The sequence below is a fragment of the Diabrotica undecimpunctata genome, chromosome 8 (assembly GCF_040954645.1).
Source record: "Diabrotica undecimpunctata isolate CICGRU chromosome 8, icDiaUnde3, whole genome shotgun sequence".
Classification (NCBI taxonomy): Eukaryota; Metazoa; Arthropoda; class Insecta; order Coleoptera; family Chrysomelidae; genus Diabrotica; species Diabrotica undecimpunctata.
The window spans coordinates 90,333,832-90,356,714 of NC_092810.1; the positions used below are offsets into that span (position 1 = coordinate 90,333,832).

A 22,883-nucleotide genomic window follows, 5' to 3' on the forward strand; every position below is an offset into this window, starting at 1 on the left:
CCGATCTCATGCATGTCAGAAGCTACCGAGGTCCAAACATAGATAGTGATCACTTTCTTGTAATGGCAAAAATCAGAGGAAGAATATCAAACCTATAGAAGGATAAACATATGAAACAAGACAGAATTAATGTTGATAATCTGCGCATTGAAACCGTTGCGAGAGAGTATAGGAGACAAATGGATGAGGAAATAGAGAGCCTGGAGGCTGGGGAAAATGTGGAGGAATTGTGGACAAAATGTAGAAACATAATAACTGAGAAGGCATCGGAAATAATGGGGAAAACCAAACCAGTCAGACAAAACGAATGGTTTGACGAGGAGTGCCAAGAAGCAACAGATAACAAAAATAGAGCATACCTAAAGACAAATCAAGTTAGATGCACAAGAAGAGCAAAGGACGAATACCAGACCCTAAGAAGAGAAGAAAAAGATTACATAGAAGAAAAAAAGGCAATTTGAAGAAAAGCAGTTAAAAAACATAGAATGGCTAAGAAATCAAAACGAAACTCGAAAGTTCTAGAGAAATGTAAACAAAATGAGTAAACAGTTTAAGCCTAGAATAAGGAGCTGTAAGGATGGAGAAGGAAATATCCTAAGTGATACGGCCTCAATCTTGAACCGATGGGTTGAATTTTTCGACGCCATTATATCGAAGAAGCAGATAACACCGTAACAGATCGAAATGATTTGAATCTATTCAACCCAAACGAAAGACCACCTACCACTTAACAGGTTGCCCAAGCCCTTAAAAAGCTTAAAAATAAAGCACCAGGAACTGATCAAAATTGTAGTGAGCTCTATAAGAATGGTTGCGACGCTCTGCTACAAGCAGACCATAAACTTTTACTTCTTGTCTGACAAAATGAGACCATGCCCTGTGAATGGTCTCAAGGAGTGATATGCCCGTTACAAAAGCCCTAAAAAGGCGATCAGATCCAGTGTGACAACTACAGTGGTATAACCTCGTTAACAACTGCTTACAAAATACTAGTAAATATACTCTACGAGAGGCTACAAGTTTACACAGTTGCCATAGTTGGAAAATACCAGGCCGGATTTACTCCAGAAATATCAACAAAACAGATTCTCGAGAAAACATTAGAATTTAACATTGAAACCCATCACCTATTCGTCGACTTCAAGGCCGCATACGACAATATCAAGAGAACAGTACTATACCAATCAATGCGTGAGTTTGGCATACCAGAATAACTTATCCGATTAACTAGAATGACAATGTCTACCCTAAAATCCAGCTTCTGACTCCATCATTTGAGATAAAGGATAGAGTCAGAGAAGGGGATGCCCTGGCTTGCCTCTTAGTTAACATTGTCTTGGAAAAGGCAGTCCGAGAAACACAAATTAGAGACGGCGGTACTATTTACAATATAGATCGATATAAATCTTAGCATACGCTGATGACATTGATATAATAGAGCGCATCATGCGAGATGTTGAGCAATATTTCCTAGAATTGGAAAAAGCGGTGAATCAGGTCGGTCTAGTCGTCAACGAAGATAAAACCAAGTACATGTTGGTTACTAAGGATCCTATAGCAAATGAGGCACGGGAAACAGCATTTGGAAGTCATATCTTTGAACGTGTTGACAGCTTCACATACATTGGCTCGCTAGTAACTACTGCCAATAAAACAAGGGAAGAAATTAAAAGACGAATAAACCTTACAAATAGGGCATACTATGGACTCCAAAAACAATTCCACTCAACACTCAATAAATATCCAAAGAAAAAATTAATTAAACTAAAATTATTCCCGGTCCTCACATACGGGGCGGAAACATGGACTATTACGTAGAAGGATGAAATACTTCTGGGAATATTCGAGCGTAAGATACTCCGCAAAATATTTTGAGCTATAAACGATTAAGGGCAGTGGCGCAAAATATTTAATTTCGAATTATACAAACTCTTTAATGAACCAGATGTCGTAACGTTCATTAAAACACATGGACTTAGATGGGCCGGACATATAATACGAATGCCTGACAACATGATTGCTAAAAAGCTAACAACAAGAACACTATAGGAAGAAGCAGAGGCCAACCGCGAATTAGGTGGTTAGATGGAGTTGAAACCGACTTATGGATACTAGAGATCGTTGCCAGAAACCGAACAGAATGGCGCCTAATCTTAGAATCTTATAGCAGGCCAGGATCCACAGAGGATTATCGAGCCAAAAATGATGATGAGGAGGAGCCCCCCATCTGCTTGTATCCTAATTACTAAGATATAATGATTTTTTGTTCAATGGCCACCAAAAATTTAAATTTGTACTCAATAGAACATCTGAGAATGCGGTAAATAGGTCAGTTAATTGTGGCAGAACTAATTTTAAGAATTTTAGAGAACCAACTCCTTCGTTCTTGTTAAAAAGAGAAATACCAAATCACTTGGTTTCTTGACTTGATTTAACTAGGTCAATCAAATCTTGGAATTTACGATATGGAATTAAAACTTTATGACAACTTCTTTTTAAATATTATTTGTTTAACTTTTTCAAAGTATTTGATAGTGTTGAGCTCTAAATTCATCAAAAGTTAGTTAAAATCAGTTATGTATAATGTTTCCTACGTATATGATGTACAATATGTTTTGTTGATGTTAATGATATATTCAAAGATCTATTTCGAGATTTGAGTCTGTACCAATTTATTTTCAACGGATTATATCTTATTTAAATGTATTTTTTGTATATTTATATAGGTTTATTTATTTAATGAATATCGAATATACGACAGAAAACTCATAATTGAATCTTTATATATACATTTACGATTATTATATTTATTTTAATTAAGATATTTATCAACTTATTGTATGTGACCATTGCTGTGCAATTATTTTTGGTCTTTATACCGAAATATTTTTTGTAAATGTTTGATATTTATTAAGAATACATTATATAAATTGTTGACAATATAAAGTGTTTTATTTCTTTCTATAGAATAAGAAAGGAAGCTATAGAATATTTCGACTGTTAAAGAAACAACAGGAAGATATAAATACCTAATGTCGTAAAGGAAAAATATCAAATAACTTTTGATAAAAGTTGAAAAACAACTCTTTTAACCATTAGATATGAAAAACATCACCAAAAATGCGGTAAACTCTCTATTAAACTTAACATCAGATATTCGATATTTAACGAAAAAAAAAAAAGAATTCAGGCTGTCTAAATTAAGTAGACTAGAAGAAATGGGGAAGTTAAACAAAATGAGAGCCTTACGGGACATCAGACATATGTTAATAAACTTACTATTGCAGACATTTTTCATTAAAAAAAGAAGAATAATCACGAATAATCTCGGAGTGTATATTCATTAATATTTATTAAAAACTTTTCATTTGTAAATACTAATCTAAAAATTACTATAAAAATAAACCTTTTAAACCTTACTATTTTTTGGGAATAAGCCACAATTTAAGTTTAAAATCAGTTTATTTTTGACGTTTTGATTTAGCTTTAAGTTACCTCACCAAGCTCGGCTACAATCAATCGCATCCGAACTCACCACAGTCGATGTGCATATTTATTACAAAAATGGGCTAAATTACCATGTCCAATAAGCGCCTGCGATTTAGTCCAAACCATTAAACAAATAATAAAAGAATATCCTCAAACCACATAAAGGAAGTTCAAAAGTTTTATGTTTGCGATATCAAAATCGATAAATTATATAACGAATATCGATGCCTTCCTTGTAAATTTAATCAGAAGTTTGTTTTATACAGAGTAAATATTACTTTTTTATATGTTATACTTATACACTAAATAAAATAAATAACACGAATATTGATAAACTAAATTAATATTCCCTAGCATGAACACGCTGGAAAGGTAGGCTGGAATGCGCTGAAGAACACAGCGAGAATAGTGTAGTAATGCACACACAGAACACAGCGAGAACACAGCAGTAATAGAAGAGTTGCGATGAAAAGTAGCGTGGAGAAAGCGTGGTCATCTACTACCTACTACAGGTTTTCTATCACGCCCTCCTAAATGGATGGAGATTTTTAGGCAATAAAAGTTCTACATTTTTCGTATCAGTGTAACGTGTCAAAACGTACATTGTTACATTTTGACTAATTTTCGTTTTTTTTATTAAATTTTATAAAAACACTCAGTATATAAGTTTAATCTTTGTAAAAGTTCCCAAAATATAATTTTTGGCCGTGCTAATAAAATTCCCGTTATAGGTACAACTACCCGCTATAATCCCTTAAAGGTTGTACCGAAATGCCGCTAAATATACCGATGATGTCTTGTCACATTTTGTTTCCAACTATTCCAAAATACCGTTAAGACCACACAAAAAACGGTATTTTAAGCAGGAAATTTTTTTGTTTATATAAAAAAGAACACATTTCCAATTCTATTTTTTTTTTGAGTGACAGTCGACATCCAGACGTTGACGTGAACAGTTCTCGTCTAGGTTTTTAGGTTTCTAGGTTTTATAGCGCAAGGTAAGACGATTACTATAGGTGATCATTAGCTATGATCGATTGGGACGCAGATCGAGCAAAACCGACGCAGAAAGGGAATCCGGAAGAAAAAGAAGGTGTAATTCGACGCATGCGCTCAGAGCTCAGAACTATGTGGTTGAGTGTAAGCAACCACCGAAAACTGCGAGCCGTAACGCTAAATACACCAGAAGTCAGAGAAGGGTCAGGTTTTCGGCAGGTTAGTGCATTTTTCTTCTCCTAGAGGTTTAACGGCAACAGTGTAGGCTCAGTGGGTGATTTCGTAAGAAAGGCCACCTACGCAGGCCGTTGCTGCTATTGTTGGCCTTCAGTGACGGGGGTAGACCAACTCAGCCTGTTCAAAGCTTGATTTTTCCGAGAAAAGTACTCCCTTCCCAAACAGCCAGCCGAAAAGAGCCACCGAAGCGTACCACCAGTGAGCTCAAAAGCGGCGACAAAAGACAACACCAATAAAGACAAACCACGTCCTGAAGAGGTGCTCCACCAATAACAGGACACAAAATCATCAACAAACAGCAAAGAACAACGAGACAATTGAAGCTAATTCTATTTTATTTTCCGATGTGCATTAAGATGTAGGAGAAGTTTGGCATGGGTTTCGAGACTCCTTTTAGTTAAGATTTTTTTTGTAACTTTTTATATTTGTATCTTTCGCTTCTTTTGCACATTTGATTATGTATTTTTTTCGTCTCAATACAGTCTCATGAGAAATCCAGGCTCCCCTTATTCATAGGCCATTTTTAATCCGTTTGAAGTTCCAATTATCCCGTTGGGAGTCCCAAGCTTATCCCATCTTAGTCTAAGTTCGTCCTCCATTAGAGGCAACTTTTACCCTGTTAATATGGAGGTCACTCGCAATCATGGTATGGAGCCCCCTTTTATTTAGAATTTGACTGCGCCGAAGATCACATTCAGTTAATGTGATTATACAAACTACTGTGAGTACATTCTGATATTCTAAGATAATTCGAGTGATGTTACTTTCAAGTTGAGTTAAGTATACTTGACTCATATAAGTGATATCTGATATACACATTTTATCAGATATTTATCATATTTAAGTATAATAAATTTGTATGTGAATAGAAAAATATACTTACGGGACCATAGAAATGTATTACACGGTCCAAGAATATTATATAACGGTCTCCCACAAGGTTCAATTCTAAGTCCTTTATTATTTAATGTTTATACTGCAGATCTGCATGGTTTGATGGATGAAAAATGCAAAATAATTCAATATGCAGACGATATATGTTTATATACCAGCCATAAATCCTATGAAGATTGTATGTTGAATCTAAAACTTAGCTTTAGTAACATAGATAAGTGGGTGAAACAAATGGGTTTTAGTATATCACAAGAAAAATCTTCGATTGTATGTTTCACTAGACGTAGACAAAAAGTCACAGGCAAATGCCAGATAGGTGATTATAATTTCCCCTTAGCAGAAGAGTATAAGTATCTAGGCATGATCCTAGATAAAAAACTCTTGTGGTCCAGCCATATAAAGTACGTAAAACAAAAGTGCTAGCGTGGAATTAATCTTCTGCGTTTCGTTTCTAAAAAAAGATGGGGTGCAGATCAAAATATCTCTTTAATGTTTTATAGATCCTACATACGATCCATTCTGGATTACGGTTGTGTTCTTTACGGTTCAACATGCAAAACAAATCTATTAACTCTTGACAGAATACAATTTAAATCAATAAAAATTTGTCTAGGAGCTATGATGTCTTCACCAAACCAAGCAGTTCTAGCAGAAGCCCAGGAACCACCTTTACACATACGTAGACAAATGTTAGCCAACAAACGTCTAATAACATACAGATCGTTTAATACAACTATGGTTCACAAAATAGGTTTACTTTTGACAGAAAATTTAACAAATTCTTATTGGAGAATAAAAAATTCTCCTCCTCTTGCAGAATCTTTTATCGATACGAATTCATTTCAATCTTATATATTACAGCTACCAAAATTTCCTGTTTACATACAAGACTTTGAAGTTCTGATAGACAAACCAACCATTATAATGCCCTTTTATTCAGACTTGCCAATTTTAACTAATATGATATTCAAATCCATACTAAGCAAATTAGGGGAAGATTTAACAATAATTTATACAGATGGTTCAAAAACTGTTGAAAGTACTGGTTTCGCTTTTTTTGTTTCAAACAGCAATTATGTTGAGAAATATCGAATTCCTGAATGTTGTTTTATTTTTACAGCCGAGGCTGCTGCTGTACAGAAAGCACTAACTTGGTGTGTCACTAATTATTGTGAGAACATCGTAATAGTATCAGATTCTCAGGCAGTATTACAAGCTATTCGTAGCCATCCATTGGATAGTTTTCAAAACTCCATTATACTTGATATTAAAAAATTATTACATGATCTAAAATTCACAAAAAAAAAACAGTTACTTTACTCTGGGTTAAAGGACATAATGGAGTAATTGGAAACGAATTAGTGGATGGTATGGCAAAAAATACATCTGAGATATCAGAAATTACAAATTTTTACTACTTTAAAGATCTTTTTTCTATTATCAGGAGTATTGACAGGGAAAGATGGATGTCAAAATATAAAGAGGTTCAGAAGACTTCAAGAAACCATTACTTTTCTATTCATCCATGCTTACCAAAAAATATTCCCCATTTTAATTTTAACTATAATAAAGTACATTCTTCGTTAATAACCCGGTTAAAACTTAACCATGGCCTCTTTCCAGAGCATCTGCATAGGATTGGAATCTATGAAACCCCTTTCTGTCCTTGTGATGGTAAATCTGTCGGAGATTTGAACCACTTATTTTTCGATTGTCCTTGTTATATACTTGGCAACACAGGTAGGCAACACCGCTCACGGACACAAGGGAATGAAGTTAGTCAGTTATTGGGCAATAAAGGTTAATGATATAAAACCTCGTTGTATTATTAATTATTACCTTATTTAAGTAAGAAATACCAAATACACAACAATTGGCGACGAGGATGGGATACATATGATGGTAATAACAACTACTACAGAGATTATTACGACTACTACCATTGCTACTTCAACTTCAAGTACAGTTATTTACATTATTATTATACTACATCCCCAATTATGTCTACACAAGTATCTACATTTCAATTTTCCGTTGAATCTTTCAACCAGTCTGCCACCAAATGGTCCAGGTGGGTAAAGAGGCTGGAAGGTGCTTACAAGGTATTTAAAATTCCAGACGAAATGAGATTACCTTATCTACTACACTACATGGGTTCTGAGGCCTACGACACCCTATCCGACAAGTTAGCCCCAGAAGTCCCGGAAGACAAGTCATACGACGACATTGTCAATTTAATGGATAATTTTTACAACCCTGCACCCCTGGAAATTGCAGAAATCTTCAGATTCCAATCAAAAAGGCAAGCCGAAGGAGAAACAATACAAGAATACCTTCATTCACTACAAAAGTTGTCAATTAACTGCAATTTCTCTACATATCTTAAAAGTGCTATAAGAAACCAATTTGTTTTTGGCCTACGATCGAAAAGAATACAAGCTAGACTTCTAGAATCAAAAGGACTGGACCTAGATAGAGCCGTTGAGATTGCCACAAGCATGGAGGCATCAGAAAAAGACAGTAACCAATTTTTTCATAATCAAAATTATAATAATTCTAGTGTCAATATATTAAATACAAAAGCAAGGAGTGCAAATAATAATAAGATGCAATTTCAGAATAACTCTGCTGCAAATTCTTCAAACACAAATAGTAATGTATGTTATAGATGTGGAGATCCTTCACATTTAGCAAATTCTTGTTCAAAAAAACATTTAACTTGTAATTGTTGTAAAAAAGTTGGACACATTCAAAAAGTTTGTTTAAAATCAAAAAATGTTAGGTATAACCAAGTAACTTCAGTTTGCTCAGTTCAAGAAATTTTTAAGATTAGTACTGTAAATTCAAAAGACAAATTTTTTATAAACTTAAGAGTAAACAACAATATTTTAAAACATGAAATTGATTCAGGTGCTGCTGTTACCATTGTAAACAAAAATGTATTTGACACATATTTTTCTACACTACAATTACAGAAATCTGATGTAAAATTAACTACATACTGTAAAAATCATTTAAATGTTTTAGGGTTAACTCCAGTGGAGGTTGAGCACCAGGGAATAAGGCAAATGTTAAAGTTGTACGTGGTGGATGGTGAGGGTCAATCACTAGTTGGAAGAGAATGGATACGTGCCCTTGGAATTAAACTACATGAGGTAAATACAATATCACATGAGAACTCTAAAGTCTCAAGTTTATTAGATAAATGCAAACATTTGTTTGAAAAGTCAATTGGTGAAATTATAGGTTTAGAAGCTGAAATTCATTTAAAACCTGGTAGTATAGCAAGGTTTCATAAGGCTCGCCCAGTTGCTTTTGCATTACGTCCTAAAGTGGAAGCTGAGTTAGAGTCGTTAGTTGATCAGGGTGTTTTACAAAAAGTAGAGTTTTCAGATTGGGCAACCCCAATTGTCCCAGTTGTCAAACACAATGGGGACATACGCATTTGTGGGGATTTTAAAATTACTTTAAATCCCTGTATTGAAGTGGACGAATATCCTTTACCTACCCCTGATGATCTTCTATCTCAGTTAGCAGGGGGCGATAAGTATTCAAAAATAGACATTACAAAAGCTTATTTGCATTTACCTATAAAAAGTTAATACTCACAAAGGTCTGTACCGCCCAAACCGTTTAATGTTCGGTATTGCAAGTGCTCCTGCCAAATGGCAACGTTTAATGGAACAAATGTTATAAGGAATCGATGGTATTTCTGTGTTCCTAGATGATATAAGAATTACTGCCCCAAATACTGATATACATTTACAAAGACTTGAACAAGTGTTACAAAAATTATCTGAACATAATTTACATATAAATTTAGACAAAAGTGAATTTTTAAAAGACGAAATTGAATACTGCGGATACAAAATAAATAAATTTGGTATTACTAGTAGCTCAGATAAAGTAGATGCAATTGTAAATGCTCCAATACCAGAAAATAAAACTCAAGTCCGAAGTTTTTGTGGGTTACTTAATTATTACAGACGTTTTTTACAACATACCTCTACAATATTAAAACCTTTAACAAATCTACTTAAAAATCATGTTGAATTTGAATGGTCCCGAGAGTGTCAAATGGCATTTGATAAAGCCAAAAGGCTTATTTCTTCTAAAAATGTTTTGTGTCACTACGACCCAAATTTGCCATTAGTCCTTGCAACTGATGCATCCCCTTATGGTGTTGGTGCAGTACTGTCCCATATTTTTCCAGACGGCACAGAAAGACCGATACAATTTGCTTCTCAAATGTTAACCCTTACACAGCAAAAGTACTCTCAAATAGATAAAGAGGCATACAGCATTATTTTTGGTGTGAAAAAGTTCTTCAATTACCTATATGCTAGAAATTTTATTTTATACACTGATCATAAACCTTTAGTTCAGATTTTTGCACCAGATAAAAGTCTACCAGTTTTAAGTGCTTTAATAATGCAGCATTATGCAATTTTCTTACAAGGTCTAAAGTATGATATTCGATACAAAAATACAGATTCTCATTTTAATGCAGATGCTCTTTCACGTTTACCTATTAAAAATGAACAAAATTATACTCATGATGAACCAGACATATTCGAACTTAATCAGATTGAAAATTTACCTACAGATGTTAACAGTTTATCTTTTCATACCAAAAATGATGCTACTTTACAAAAGTTACTATTAGGTTTACAAACTGGTGAGGTTGTTGAAAAACAATTCAGATTTAACGTAGATCAATCAGAGTTTTCACTACAGTCTGGAGTCATAATCAGAGGACAACGAGTTTTAATACCTATGAAATTAAGAAATAAAATTCTGCAGGAATTACACACTGCGCATTTTGGTATGGTGAGAATGAAGTCTTTAGCCCGGAGTTACTGCTGGTGGCCTTTCATAGACAAGGATATTGAATCTTTATGTAAAAATTGTTTTCATTGCAACAAGCACAAAAACAATCCTGTTAAGGACAATTCCCACATCTGGGAAATACCTAAATTTTGCTTTGAAAGAGTACATGCTGACTATGCTGGACCTTTTAACGGAGGCTATTACTTCATTTTAGTCGATTCTTTTAGTAAGTGGCCTGAAATACATTTCGCGAAAGACACTACTACAAAAACTACAATCGAAATTTGTAGAAAAATCTTCACTACTTTCGGAATACCCACAGTATTTGTTACTGATAATGGTAGACAATTTGATTCTCATGAATTTAGAGAATTTATGAAGAATAATGGTATCACACATAAATTTACTGCACCCTATCACCCAGCCACGAATGGCCAGGGGGAGAGATATGTCCAAACACTAAAAAATTGTCTGCGAGCCATGCACAGTGAAGAGAAAGACAGAGAACTTGAATTGTGCAAGTTACTAATGCAGTATCGTAGAACACCTCACACAGTAACTGGCAAAAGCCCGTCTGAACGTATGCTAGGAAGGCAGATTAGAAATAGATTAGATTTACTTAAACCTTTTACTCATGACAAAAATGCTTACACAGACCAGAGTCTTAGAAATGTTGCTATAGATACCAGAGTCTCAGTGCGAGATTACTTTAATGCCAAATGGCAATTTGGCAAGGTTATACTAAGGTTAGGATTATTACATTATTTAGTTGAGTTAGATGATGGTAGGACGTGGAGACGTCATATTGACCAAATGAGAGTAATTGGGCAGGATACACCTATAGAATATAACCCAACTTGTTTCATTCCTGATACAGTTACACATAGTATAGTTCCAAGGGAGGTATCTGTCCCTGAACCCAATTCCGTTTCACCACCTACAAATGTACAAGAACTTCTAAATGATACAATAGAGCCAACAGTACCTGAGGCTCACACTGAAGCTGAACCAGTGTTAAGACGTTCAAGTAGAGTATGTAAACCTATTCAGAGGATGAATTTGTAAGTACATCTTTATTTCAATCTGTATTTATGAATTTTGGTCAAGAGAGGAGGTGTTATATACTTGGCAACACAGGTAGGCAACACCATTCACGGACACAAGGGAATGAAGTTAGTCAGTTATTGGGCAATAAAGGTTAATGATATAAAACCACGTTGTATTATTAATTATTACCTTATTTAAGTAAGAAATACCAAATACACAACAGTCCTAATCATAGGGAACAGACTCGAAGCCTATATCTAGATTTAATTGATCTCAATATTAGCCTACCAGTTAACATCAGCAATCTGTTATCATATTCTGACAAATCTATATATAATATTCATCAAGTTTATAAACGATTCTAAAATAAAAATTTAAACATCCTTATAACAATTTTCTGTGGCAAAAAGATTTTTTTGTCTAATACCGTCTCTCTCTCTCTCTCTCTCTCTCTCTCACACACACACACACACACACACACACACAAACTCACGGTTGAATTCGCACTACTTAAACTTTGGGCTGCCATTTTTAATTTTATTGCCGGTCACTAATAACACTTTTTGCCGGTTTCCACAAATTGGGAACACTAAACAAAAACTTTACTTGTTATGGAATGTACTCTGAGCCCATAACCTTTTGAATAAACTTTCAGACTTGCAGAGTATAATTAAATAAGTGTAATTAATTATTTGAGAAAGTAAAACACCGCTCCATGTGCAGAACAGAATGACAACTTCTTTATTTCCTCTGTCATGGTAGCCAACCCGATTTACAATATGTTTGGGGATCAGGATAGGTAACATTTCAATAGTCTGCAGACTTAAATGCGTTAGAAACCGAACGGGAGAAGCCGATATCAGTTTGTGTTAGATTATCGTTTGTTTTAAATATGGATGGAAATACTCTTTCACCTCCAAGAAAAATGGCAAAAAAACAAAATTTACTGTTGAAGAAAAATGTGTAATTTTTTAAATACATATAAAAAAGCATCTGAGGAGTTAAACGCAGAGAAGGGCTGCGAAGGTGTTATTAAATTTACTGCTGAAGCTACAGGTAAATTGTTAATAATGTTATGTTATTATTAATAATAATAAAAATAATTTTAGGTATTAACAAATCATCTGTTTATAATATTTTAAAAGAACATCACCAAAATAATGGTGAGTTTAAACCTTCAAAATCGCAACAAAGATCTAAAAAGTGCTTGATGAAATTACCGATGGACACAAGAGCATGATTCGACGAATTGTTCACAGTTTCTTTTTACTAAATGAGCTTCTAACGGTTCAGAAAATTATGCAAAAATTTCAGAAAACCCGAACATTCCAAATTTAAAGCAAACTACTTTGAAAAAAGTTTTGAAATTAATTAATTTTCGGTGAGTACAATTTTAATCCCAACTAGCTAATATTAAATCTCATATAAATAATAATAAACTGGCTGAAAGACTTCGGTCGATGGCCTTTTGGTACATAGTATCAATAAAGTATAGTTCTCTCTCTAATAATAAACCTTTTATCTGGACTAATTCATTCTTGTTTTAGGTTTAAGAAAAGATGTCGAAATAGTGTTTTAAAAGAAAAAAAATGAAATTATATCATGGAGGCGACGATACTTGCGATCCATAAGACGATATATGCGGGAAGACCGTACTATTTATTATTTGGATGAAACTTGGGTGAACGCTGGTCATACTGTTGACAGAGTCTGGACTGACATGTCAATCACCAGTGCTCGACAAGCATATGTTGAAGGCCTTTCTACAGGATTGAAACAGCCTTCTGGGAAAGGCAAACGACTTATTGTTTTACATATCGGATCTAAAAATGGATTTGTGGAAAACGGACTGCTTTTATTTGAATCCAAGAAAAATGGCGACTACCATGAAGACATGAATTCCAACGTTTTTGAAGAGTGGCTGCAAAGGGTTTTGCCAACTTTAGCTAAAACGGCAGTTATTGTCCTAGATAATGCGTCCTACCATAGCAGAAAATATGAAAAGATACCAACTAGTGCTATGCGAAAAGCTAATATTCAAGAATGGTTGCGACAAAAAAATATTATATTTACTGACGACATGGTCAAAGCTGAGTTACTAACGCTAGTAAAAAGTCATCCTATAGAACAAAATTATATGGTCGATGAAATTATTAAGTCTTCAGGTAGATGTGTGCTTAGATTACCCCCTTATCACTGTAAGCTAAACCCCATAAAATTAAATGACGTAAAAGTACTTTTCAGCGAAGCACTGAATAATGTTACATCCGATTCCTGGAAAAATGCTATCAACCATGTAGATGGCATCATGTCCAAGATGTGGGAACTAGATTTTATTGTAGAACAGCAGTTACAACCATTGATTATATTAATTTAGTTGACGACGAATCCTCATCCACATAGTAATTAATTTATTAATTAAGAATAAAGGTAACCTCTTTTTGTCATATTTTATTTATTTTTTTTTATTTAAAACGCCCAACTTGAAAAAACTTCAATTCAGTCGAATTCGGGTCAAGGCTGAAAAACAATAACTGGAATCCGGGACTTTTCAATGAAAATCGCGAAATTTTTTTTATTATTGATTAATTAATTATTATTGATTATTTAACTTGCAATATTTGCGGCTTCAAACTGATCACTGACAAATAAATTTTTACATAAAATCATATTGCAACGCAGCCCCTTTGATTTTGATCCCATCGAATGAATCATTCGATGGGATTGATTTTAAATAGCTTGAACGAAATTAAGAAGTTTGTTAAAATGTTAAAATGGTTGACAAAATCGAAAAACAAAACATTGATCAGCAATCACTAAACTCTAATTTCACTATTTGGGAGAGTGAGTCATCGTTTGAAGGCGTAGAAGTGGGGAAAGACGTATGAAAATCCAGTGGCGTATAATTTTTCGACGTATAATATTCCTTGTCTCGTCATCGAAAACAATGCTTTTCCTACCTCTAGTTTTACCTTTTTCTTGCTTTTTATTTTCCGATGTATTTTTAAGTACACGATAAATACAGCTAACGGATACTTTTGTTAAACTGCTACAAATGTCGACCGCTTGGCTAACATTTAATGCCATTTTTCTGCCGACAATTCCTTCATAAACGTTTCGTATCATTACCTTCTCTTCGGACGTTAACATTTTCCCTCTGTTTTGCGGCTTTTCATTTTTGGAATCAACATCAGAATTTTGCTGTCTTCTCTTGGAACAACTCGGTTTTTCGTCCATTGTATTTCAATAATCTGTGTACATACTATATATACAATAATTTCAACAATTCTGTATAAGAATATAACTAAAAATTTACTATAAAACGACAAACTATAACACTCTTATTACCAATAACACGTTTTATCAATACTACAATAAAGTATTGTTAAAACAGTATTGACAACAATAAGTTTACAAACTTATCACATAAAATATACTCACCACTACCCATAGAAAAGCCAATGTAAAAGAACCATTCCTACGGCGAAAAAATAATAAAAACTAGTTTTATGGCATGTTTAGGTCCGAATTGTAAAACGGAATTTCCTCGCTAATTCCAATATTGCCAAACGATTGAAAAATAATGTTTTAACATATCGATTTTTATTTTATAAATTTAAATATGTAACGAAACGGAACATATAAATAAAATTTATTTCATTACAATTTTGTGCTTAATGTTTACTATTGAAAAAATCATGTTTTTTTGTATTTTTATGACGGTAATAATCGCTGCGTGGAAGAATACAGGTTTTGTATGACCATAATTACTAATTGTGAACAAGAATTGGCTACACTTCACGACAACTTCTGGTCAAGTCTACTATAGAGAAGCACAAATAAATATACTACTTTATATATTCTGTAATTTCTTATGAGGAAACGCAAATTGCAATCGAGAAAACAGGCAGTTTTCGAGGGCCGCTGTGTACATTTAAATTTGAGGATATTCGGCGTTTAAACTATGAAATCACTCTTCTGAATTGAGGGTTTCTACTTATACATCGTTGTATGCAGCATGCTTCGTAATACAGATGATTCATGTATATACACGAATTGTTTTTGAATTGTCTTTTCAGAAGAGATTAAAATACAGAAATTTAAATTTGATATGATTTTTCGGACTAGTTGGTCACACTATTCATACTACATAATCAATAATAAATATCATAACTCCATCATTACAGTGACAAATAGAATTAAGTTTTCAATATGTATATTATGTATGGGTTTTACCGCATTCACTGCGATAATTATTGTATCTCTCTTCTTGACCTAGTGTAAATCGAACTTGTGACGTTGAGAACTGCAACTCGTAACCAGCGCATGGCGTTCACGTGATAATTCTATCTGTTCGGCGGCCCACACATTCAGTTAAGATTAATACTATTACGACGAATCACAAATGTAATGTATTATTTAATATAAGAATTAATATTTAACTTAACAGTCTTCCGGGTTGAACAGCATCGATTATCATTGCGCCGAGCTTTCGACATCCTCTTTGATGTCAGTTCTTTAAGACTTTCGAAGTCTTAGTCTCCGGAGGTCCCAGACACTAATACACTGATCACTAACCAATGCATTACTGCTACTGGGAACAGAGGACGGTTCATTTATACCGTCGATGGTGAAGTGGTTTGGGTGCAGATTGGCATGGGGGTTAGCGTGTTGATTAGCGCGAATATTTCTGACAGTAGGATTTTGATGTCGGATGGAGCGGCTTTGTGAGAGCTCTCTACGCTAAAGGTAAACATATGCCGTCATCTCTTTTATTGAGAAAATTTGGTGTTTTTTCATGGCATTTCTATGGCTTCTCGGATAATTCTTGGTTTATAGAAGCGGATGGGGGCTATAGTTCCTGGAGTTTTCAAAATCAATTTTGTGACCTGTATGAAGATAATATTGACCTAGAGCTGAAATTGTGAACAGAAATGGAATGATCATAAATTCTATTTTGGATTTTACGATTTATTTGGCCTATATAAGATCGGGGACAGTCTGCACAAGGTATTTCATAAACTCCATTTTGTTCATTTGGAATGTTGTCTTTGATTAAGCGGACAAGAGATGAAAGTTTTTGTTGGGGGGTAATTGTCTTTATTCCTCTTGATTTAAGAAAGCCCCAAAAAAAGAAATCATTTGGGGACAAATCTGCTGATCTTGGAGGCCACTTGATTGTACCGTTTATTGCAATTATGCGGTTGAGAAATGTCCTTTGGAGAAATTCGGTCTTTGCTCTGGTATTATGACCGGAACATCCGTCATGCCGGTATCAAATAACTTCAAAATTCCTAGGAAGTTGCTGAATTGCCGACACGATTTAATTTATAGCAGGTCGAGGTATTTAGTGCTGTTAAGGTTGTCTCAATAAAAAACGGGCCTATTACATAATCACCCAAAATCCCCGACCGAACATTAAATTTTTGTGGATATTGCGTACAGGAATACTTGATATTTATTTTCCCGAAACCAATATCGAACAATGGATGCATTGTGTTTCCTGTGAAGAGAAAATGTCGATTCGTCAGTAAATAAAATGTTGTTTAAAAATTTCTGATCATAATTTTGCTTTTCCATCATATCCTCACAGAATTGCATTCGTTTAATATTTTCCTCGGGAAAAAGTTGTTGAGTGATTTGAACTTAACAGCGATATCTATTTCTTTTTAAAATACCTCGACCAGTACCTTGGCTTGAGTTTACTTCTTCAGCAATTTCGCTGCTTGAACACGGTTGACTGGCCTCTTCAAGTACCTACTCATTTTCCCATAACGAAACAGCGTCTATTATGTAGCAGCGGATGCACGTCTCTAACTAGATAGTAATCATAAAGTCTATTAAAAATTTTGTGAAGCATTGTCTTGTACATAAAGGCGTTGTAATTTGTTTCAAATCTACGAAGACAACCCCTTTTTGATGATATCTACTAGTACTAGGGCGACGGTTTTGGACGTCTACTATTAGGTACTTTAGACCCAGTTTTTATCAGCAAAGAAAAAGGAATAGGTAAATAATAAAAACACTATTTTACGTTTCACTTAAATCTTATTGCTTATTATTAGGATAAATATTACTTATATTCCTAATTTAACAATAATTATATCATCACATTGGTTTATCTCTTCTCGTCTTAATACTTAAAGAGTTTTTTATCGAACATTAACATTTGAAGAGGTTTAAATTGGTAAACATTTGATATATTGGTATATTATTGAAAAAACATTAAAAATACAGTAAACGTTTTTAAGCGAATTCTTAATGTTTGATAGCAAAACACATTTAGAATGTCAAATAGACGCATAAATATTAATTAATAGTGTATGTATATTATCTAAAATATACTGCAGGCTATTCAATTTAAATTAATACTTGCTAGTCACTGATCTTGAAAAGGTAAATAACAATGACGATTGGTGCTTAACTGTTCGAGATCAAAAAATGATGTACATCTACAATAGCTTTAAAATTGACACTTAAACTGGAAACACAACATCAGAACATTTAAATATTTTGTAGACTATCAATCACTAAGAATTCTACTGTAGTTAAGAATGTAAGGTAACAGTGTTGGTAGAGTCTTTCCAAATTTATTCATCTACGTAGAATGTGCGGAGTACAGTTGATTCTGAAAACATAAAACTACTCAATTAATCAGATCTACGAATAGTAGACATTTATATAGTACTACAGGCTATGTATTCATTATTAATACCCGACTGCACCCAATGCATAATTTTAATCTAATGCTCAACAATGTCTTGCTCCTGTGAAAATTAAGACAAAACAGTTACCTTAGGTTATAAGCAAACGAATACTTTGTTTTGATGAAGACTTATCACCAAAGTAACAAATTATGTAAACAAACTATTCAACAAACACTTTTTCGAACTACCTGGTAGCTGGACGGAAATCGCCACAAGACATCGAGCATCCCGCTGTCAGAAATCAAAGAGGCTATGTACTAATCAACGAAACAGACAGAGATATAATAACATCAACTAAAACATACCTAGGAGTAGATATTTCATCTAATCACAATCTCTTATCCTCAATAATGAGAGTGCAACTAAGAAGGATTTACAATATAATATCTAAAAAATTATTAATTTCGACAAACAACGAAATCAAATAGAAAGAAAACAGTGTCAGCCGTATCGTGTAAACAACACCTTAAAAGTAAAGAATATAAAAGAGTGTATGAGATATTAAGTTTAATAGATGGAAGAAGATATAAAACAAAGTACAAAGACCCACAGAAGACAACCCGTTCCAAAATAAGTACAACTAAAGAAATATGATACGAGGAAAAACGCGAGAAATTTAACACCCAAGAAAATTAACGAATAAATGAAAAAATAATGTAATAGACACAACATACTGGTGAACGAAAGGGAAACATTATATTGGAAACAGAAGAAAAATTGAAAGTTTGGAAAATGTAGAACAAGTTTATAATGTAGCATTTTCGTTTCACTCCGTAGGTATATCATAAAAACTGAAAAGGACTCTTAATATTTTTGCGTACCTGAGATTGATCCTGAAAACATTTTGGAGTCTAGTTATAATAAACAAATTCCTCTTTCGTTTGATCTCCAGATAATTACCTAGGAAATATAAGAATCTTTTCGGTTATGATGACAAGAGAATTAAGTTGAGATGCAGTACGTGGAGTCCCGCTCAGGCTTGGCCTGTTTTTAGTTTTTGCCGCAATTGCCGTAAAAAGAAGGGAAAATCGATAATGTAGTGCAGTACTGCGGATATATAAGTACAACAGTTAAACAAAGATAAAATAAAGTGACAAGTTTTAATTCAGTTGAAAATTACTCAATGAAGTCTACAGCAATATTATATTAGTTGAAATTAATTTAAAAATTTGTCCGAATGTTGGAGATAAGATCGCTAAATGTCTTCTTTCTGGTCAACTGAAGAAATACACATGTTAACTTTTATTGCCTACATATCTAGTGCAGTGCAGTGCAAAATTTTCCATAGGGTATGAACTTTTAATTTTTTCTGCTATCCCGTAATAATCTTTGTTTGTAAATACATCTTAACAGTTTGCATGTCAGTGCTCTGGTGATCAGCCGTTTTGTTCAGCTAATTATATAAAACTTTTTTATCGATAGTAAGATATAATGCCTATATCATGATAGTATGCTATAGCTGAGGTAATGAAAAGTATTTTTGTAAATTTTACTTTTTAATTCATTTTGCAGTTTTACCCAGTTATAAAGATATTCCAAATAATTTTAGAACTGTTTACTTAATACCTGATTTATCTAAATTTGTATTTTTGTCTTTTTGCTATATCTTTTATTTTATTTATGTTTACTTGGCTAATTTGCTAACATTTCAAAATACGTTTATCTGGCTGAACTTTTGAGTACTAAGAATTGTTAATTTGTAGCCATTATTTGTTTAATGCTCTCCTATAATCTTTCTTTCTTCTGGTAACTAATAAGAAGGTTTATCTGATAGAAATATAGAAAGATATTATAAGGTAAGTGTGTTTGTTTTTTGACTATTCGTTATTTTGGAGGTTTAGCCTATTTTTTATGCTTCTTAAACCAATATTGTCATTGGTCAAGTGTCGAGTTCTCCTCGTCCCTCGATAAAGGACTAGGTGGGGCCCTTTATTTCCCTCTTTCATTTAATACCAAATTCTGTAATTTTCATAGGTACATTTTAATTCCCCCTAAATTTTTTTAATTTACCCCCATCCCCAATCTATTGACTCACGTCCTAAAGCTCACCATTGTGTCCTTCAAAACACTTAAGCGGACTAACTTGCACCTGGATTTTATTCTTTCTTTTTATCCTCCAATCCAGACAAGTTACGTTACAATAACTATCAACGAGATGAAGCAGGTAACCAATACATGGACAGTAATACAAGACCAGATTTAAGAAGAAAAGAAGTGGAACATAATAATTAAAGGAATTATGAGTAGCGAAGCATCCTGATAAGTGTCCAACAGAAATAATCACTCAATAAAAATCATGATTTAGAGATAATTGTGGAACTATTCAATCGCATTAAATTAACGAATAGTTTAATATTGGAAGCCAAGGCAGGCACCATTTGGATTTAGAAATGAACCAGGTACTAGAAATGTCTTGTGTGCATTTAATGTTTTTATATAGCGATGTCTAGATGAGAACAATATCGTATATGTTCGTTTTTTTGATTACAATAAAGCGTTTGGTATAGCTAAACATGAATAATTAATGCAATTAATCTTAAAAATTTGGATTGATAAAGTAACGAACCACTACGTACTCCAATGGGCAAACAAACAAAAATATAATTGTCAATTAAAACAAGGAAACTAGAAAATATCAATAATTGTTACAGTTGATTATACAAGGAAATATTCAGGGCAAGCGCAGTATATGGCTGTTTTTATTGTGGTTAATGCTGTTTTTACTTTTCGAAATCATTTTTATTACTGGTAAACGATTGTTTACGAGACATACCTATCTAAAGTTTCTTCGATTATAATTATTAAAATTCAAAATTATAACTGTTGGTCAAGGAAGCAGACACGGCATTTGTAATCGCGAAACAAGATGAAATATGTTTGGAGAATAATGAATAATCTTGAACTAAAATGCATTAATTGCCCTTTTTTGGACAAAAAATTCTAGTATTACGTAACACCAAACAAACCAAGTTTTATTAAATTGGGTATAATAAAATTCAAATCGAGTGGTGGATAATTCAAAGGTATGGTTTATAAAGAGACCATAGAACACGAGTAACTATGAAACAGTCATAGTAGTAGCGTTTAGAAAACTTTTGAGTTCAGCCCAGATTATTAAAAATTAGAAAATATTGAACAATAATACAGATTATATATTTATAAAGATTGTTTAATATTTAAAGCCTTTTTTTTCTTCCTCTCTAGAAGTAATTCTGCCTGTTTATTGGCGGATTGATACCTCTATGGAAGGTTGTCATTCCATCGGTTTCGTGTACCGTTAACGTCACAATCTTAACCAAAATAAGTATTAAATAATATATCTCTTCGAATAATATTATTTAATCCTAATCTACTATTTACTGAATTTTCCAATATTACGTAAGACTCGAAAACTCCTCATCATACTAGAGGTATACTTCAAACCAAACTCTTATTTCAGTTCATCATAGTTTATCGAATTCCCTCTAACGCATTAAGTCGAAAGAGACAGAAAAAAGGTACGTCCTTGATTATTATACATAGAATTTCCAAATTTTTAAATTATAGATTGTCTTGTTCATTTCACGATAGATTGCGCTAAGTACAGACAACCATTTTTGACTCAATTATTGTTCTGAAAAATATAGTTTCGATTTTGTAAAGAAGACTGAGCATATTTTATGGTTCTGTAAAACTATCGATTAGTTTAAAATACCTGTATATTAAATTAATTATTTATATATTTTACACTGGTTTTATTCATCTTTGCCATCTATGGTTTACCTACAGAACTAAGTTGTAAGTTTATTATTTACAGAATAGTGTCCATTAAAAAATGTAAAAATGAATAGACGAAGTTGCTTATATTTTTGTTTAATAATCAATCATTTGAGAACAGAACTTTTTATAAATACAATAAACACTATTGATATGTTTTTATTACAAATTGCTAATAAAAGTGCTAGAAGCAATAACCTTTTCATATTTGGCTGATTACGATTCTGGCAACTGTCAGATTTAACTAAAATGTCATGCAATGGATACTATTGGATACGCGACATTCTTAAAATCTCATATGACGTCAAAATTAATAAAGCACAGAAAAAAGGGTTTGGTTTGAACTATAGTTTAAAAAGTATATCCACTATTACATATAAAAATATGATCTTATTTGTTTCGTCTTATAATTCCACACAATTGCGGTTTGCTATTGAGCATACAAAATAATAATACCTATTCTGAAAATTCCCCGCTACTCGATTTGACCTGAACTAAACGTAGAAAAAATACGAAAAATAATAGCTTACTTTTTTAATTTACGAGCTAGGACCATCACCGGGACTCAATCCACCCTCACTGTCAATACTGTTACCCGCTGTTGGATGTTGTTTATGTTTCTTTTTCTCCACATGTCCATGGCAATGATCACATTCGTCTTCATCTTCATCTGAACTACTCTCGCCGAACTTTTTCGGTTTGTCATATATACAACAACCTAAAAGTGTGAAATTGTCACTAAAATTGTTAACTTAACAAAAGTTTTCTTTGTTTAGCCTAGCATTAACAAATATGACAAATAAAAGAAATAGTCAGTCTTCCGGAGACAAAACTAACAATTATTCCAAAAGCAGTACAGTTGTAAAATAAAGCAAAAAAGAATTTAACCTCTAAAGTGTCGAAATTGATAAAACTTAAAGTTAAGGA

General features: G+C 33.2%; 2 protein-coding genes across 2 annotated transcripts in view; one reads left to right on the forward strand and one right to left on the reverse strand.

The window, feature by feature from the left end:
- The first annotated feature begins 13,132 nt into the window (after window positions 1-13,132).
- On the forward strand, window positions 13,133-13,870 carry LOC140448992 (uncharacterized). The gene has a single exon (XM_072542132.1). The coding sequence runs from the start codon at window positions 13,133-13,135 to the stop codon at window positions 13,868-13,870; it is 738 nt and encodes a 245-aa protein (XP_072398233.1).
- Window positions 13,871-17,521: 3,651 nt separating this feature from the next.
- Window positions 17,522-22,883, reverse strand: part of LOC140447768 (uncharacterized) — a 44,954-nt gene continuing 39,592 nt past the window's right edge. Inside the window, exons 3-4 of the mRNA XM_072540621.1 lie at window positions 22,487-22,674; window positions 17,522-18,121 (exon numbers count right to left, since the gene is read on the reverse strand). Of these exons, the coding sequence (XP_072396722.1) occupies window positions 22,496-22,674 (179 nt within the window). The 3' untranslated portion in view covers window positions 17,522-18,121; window positions 22,487-22,495. The remainder of the gene's footprint in view (window positions 18,122-22,486; window positions 22,675-22,883) is intronic.

Excerpts from the sequence above, each read along its gene's own strand:
- LOC140448992 (XM_072542132.1), top strand. The coding sequence starts at position 13,133 with ATGCGGGAAGACCGTACTATTTATTATTTGGATGAAACTTGGGTGAAC.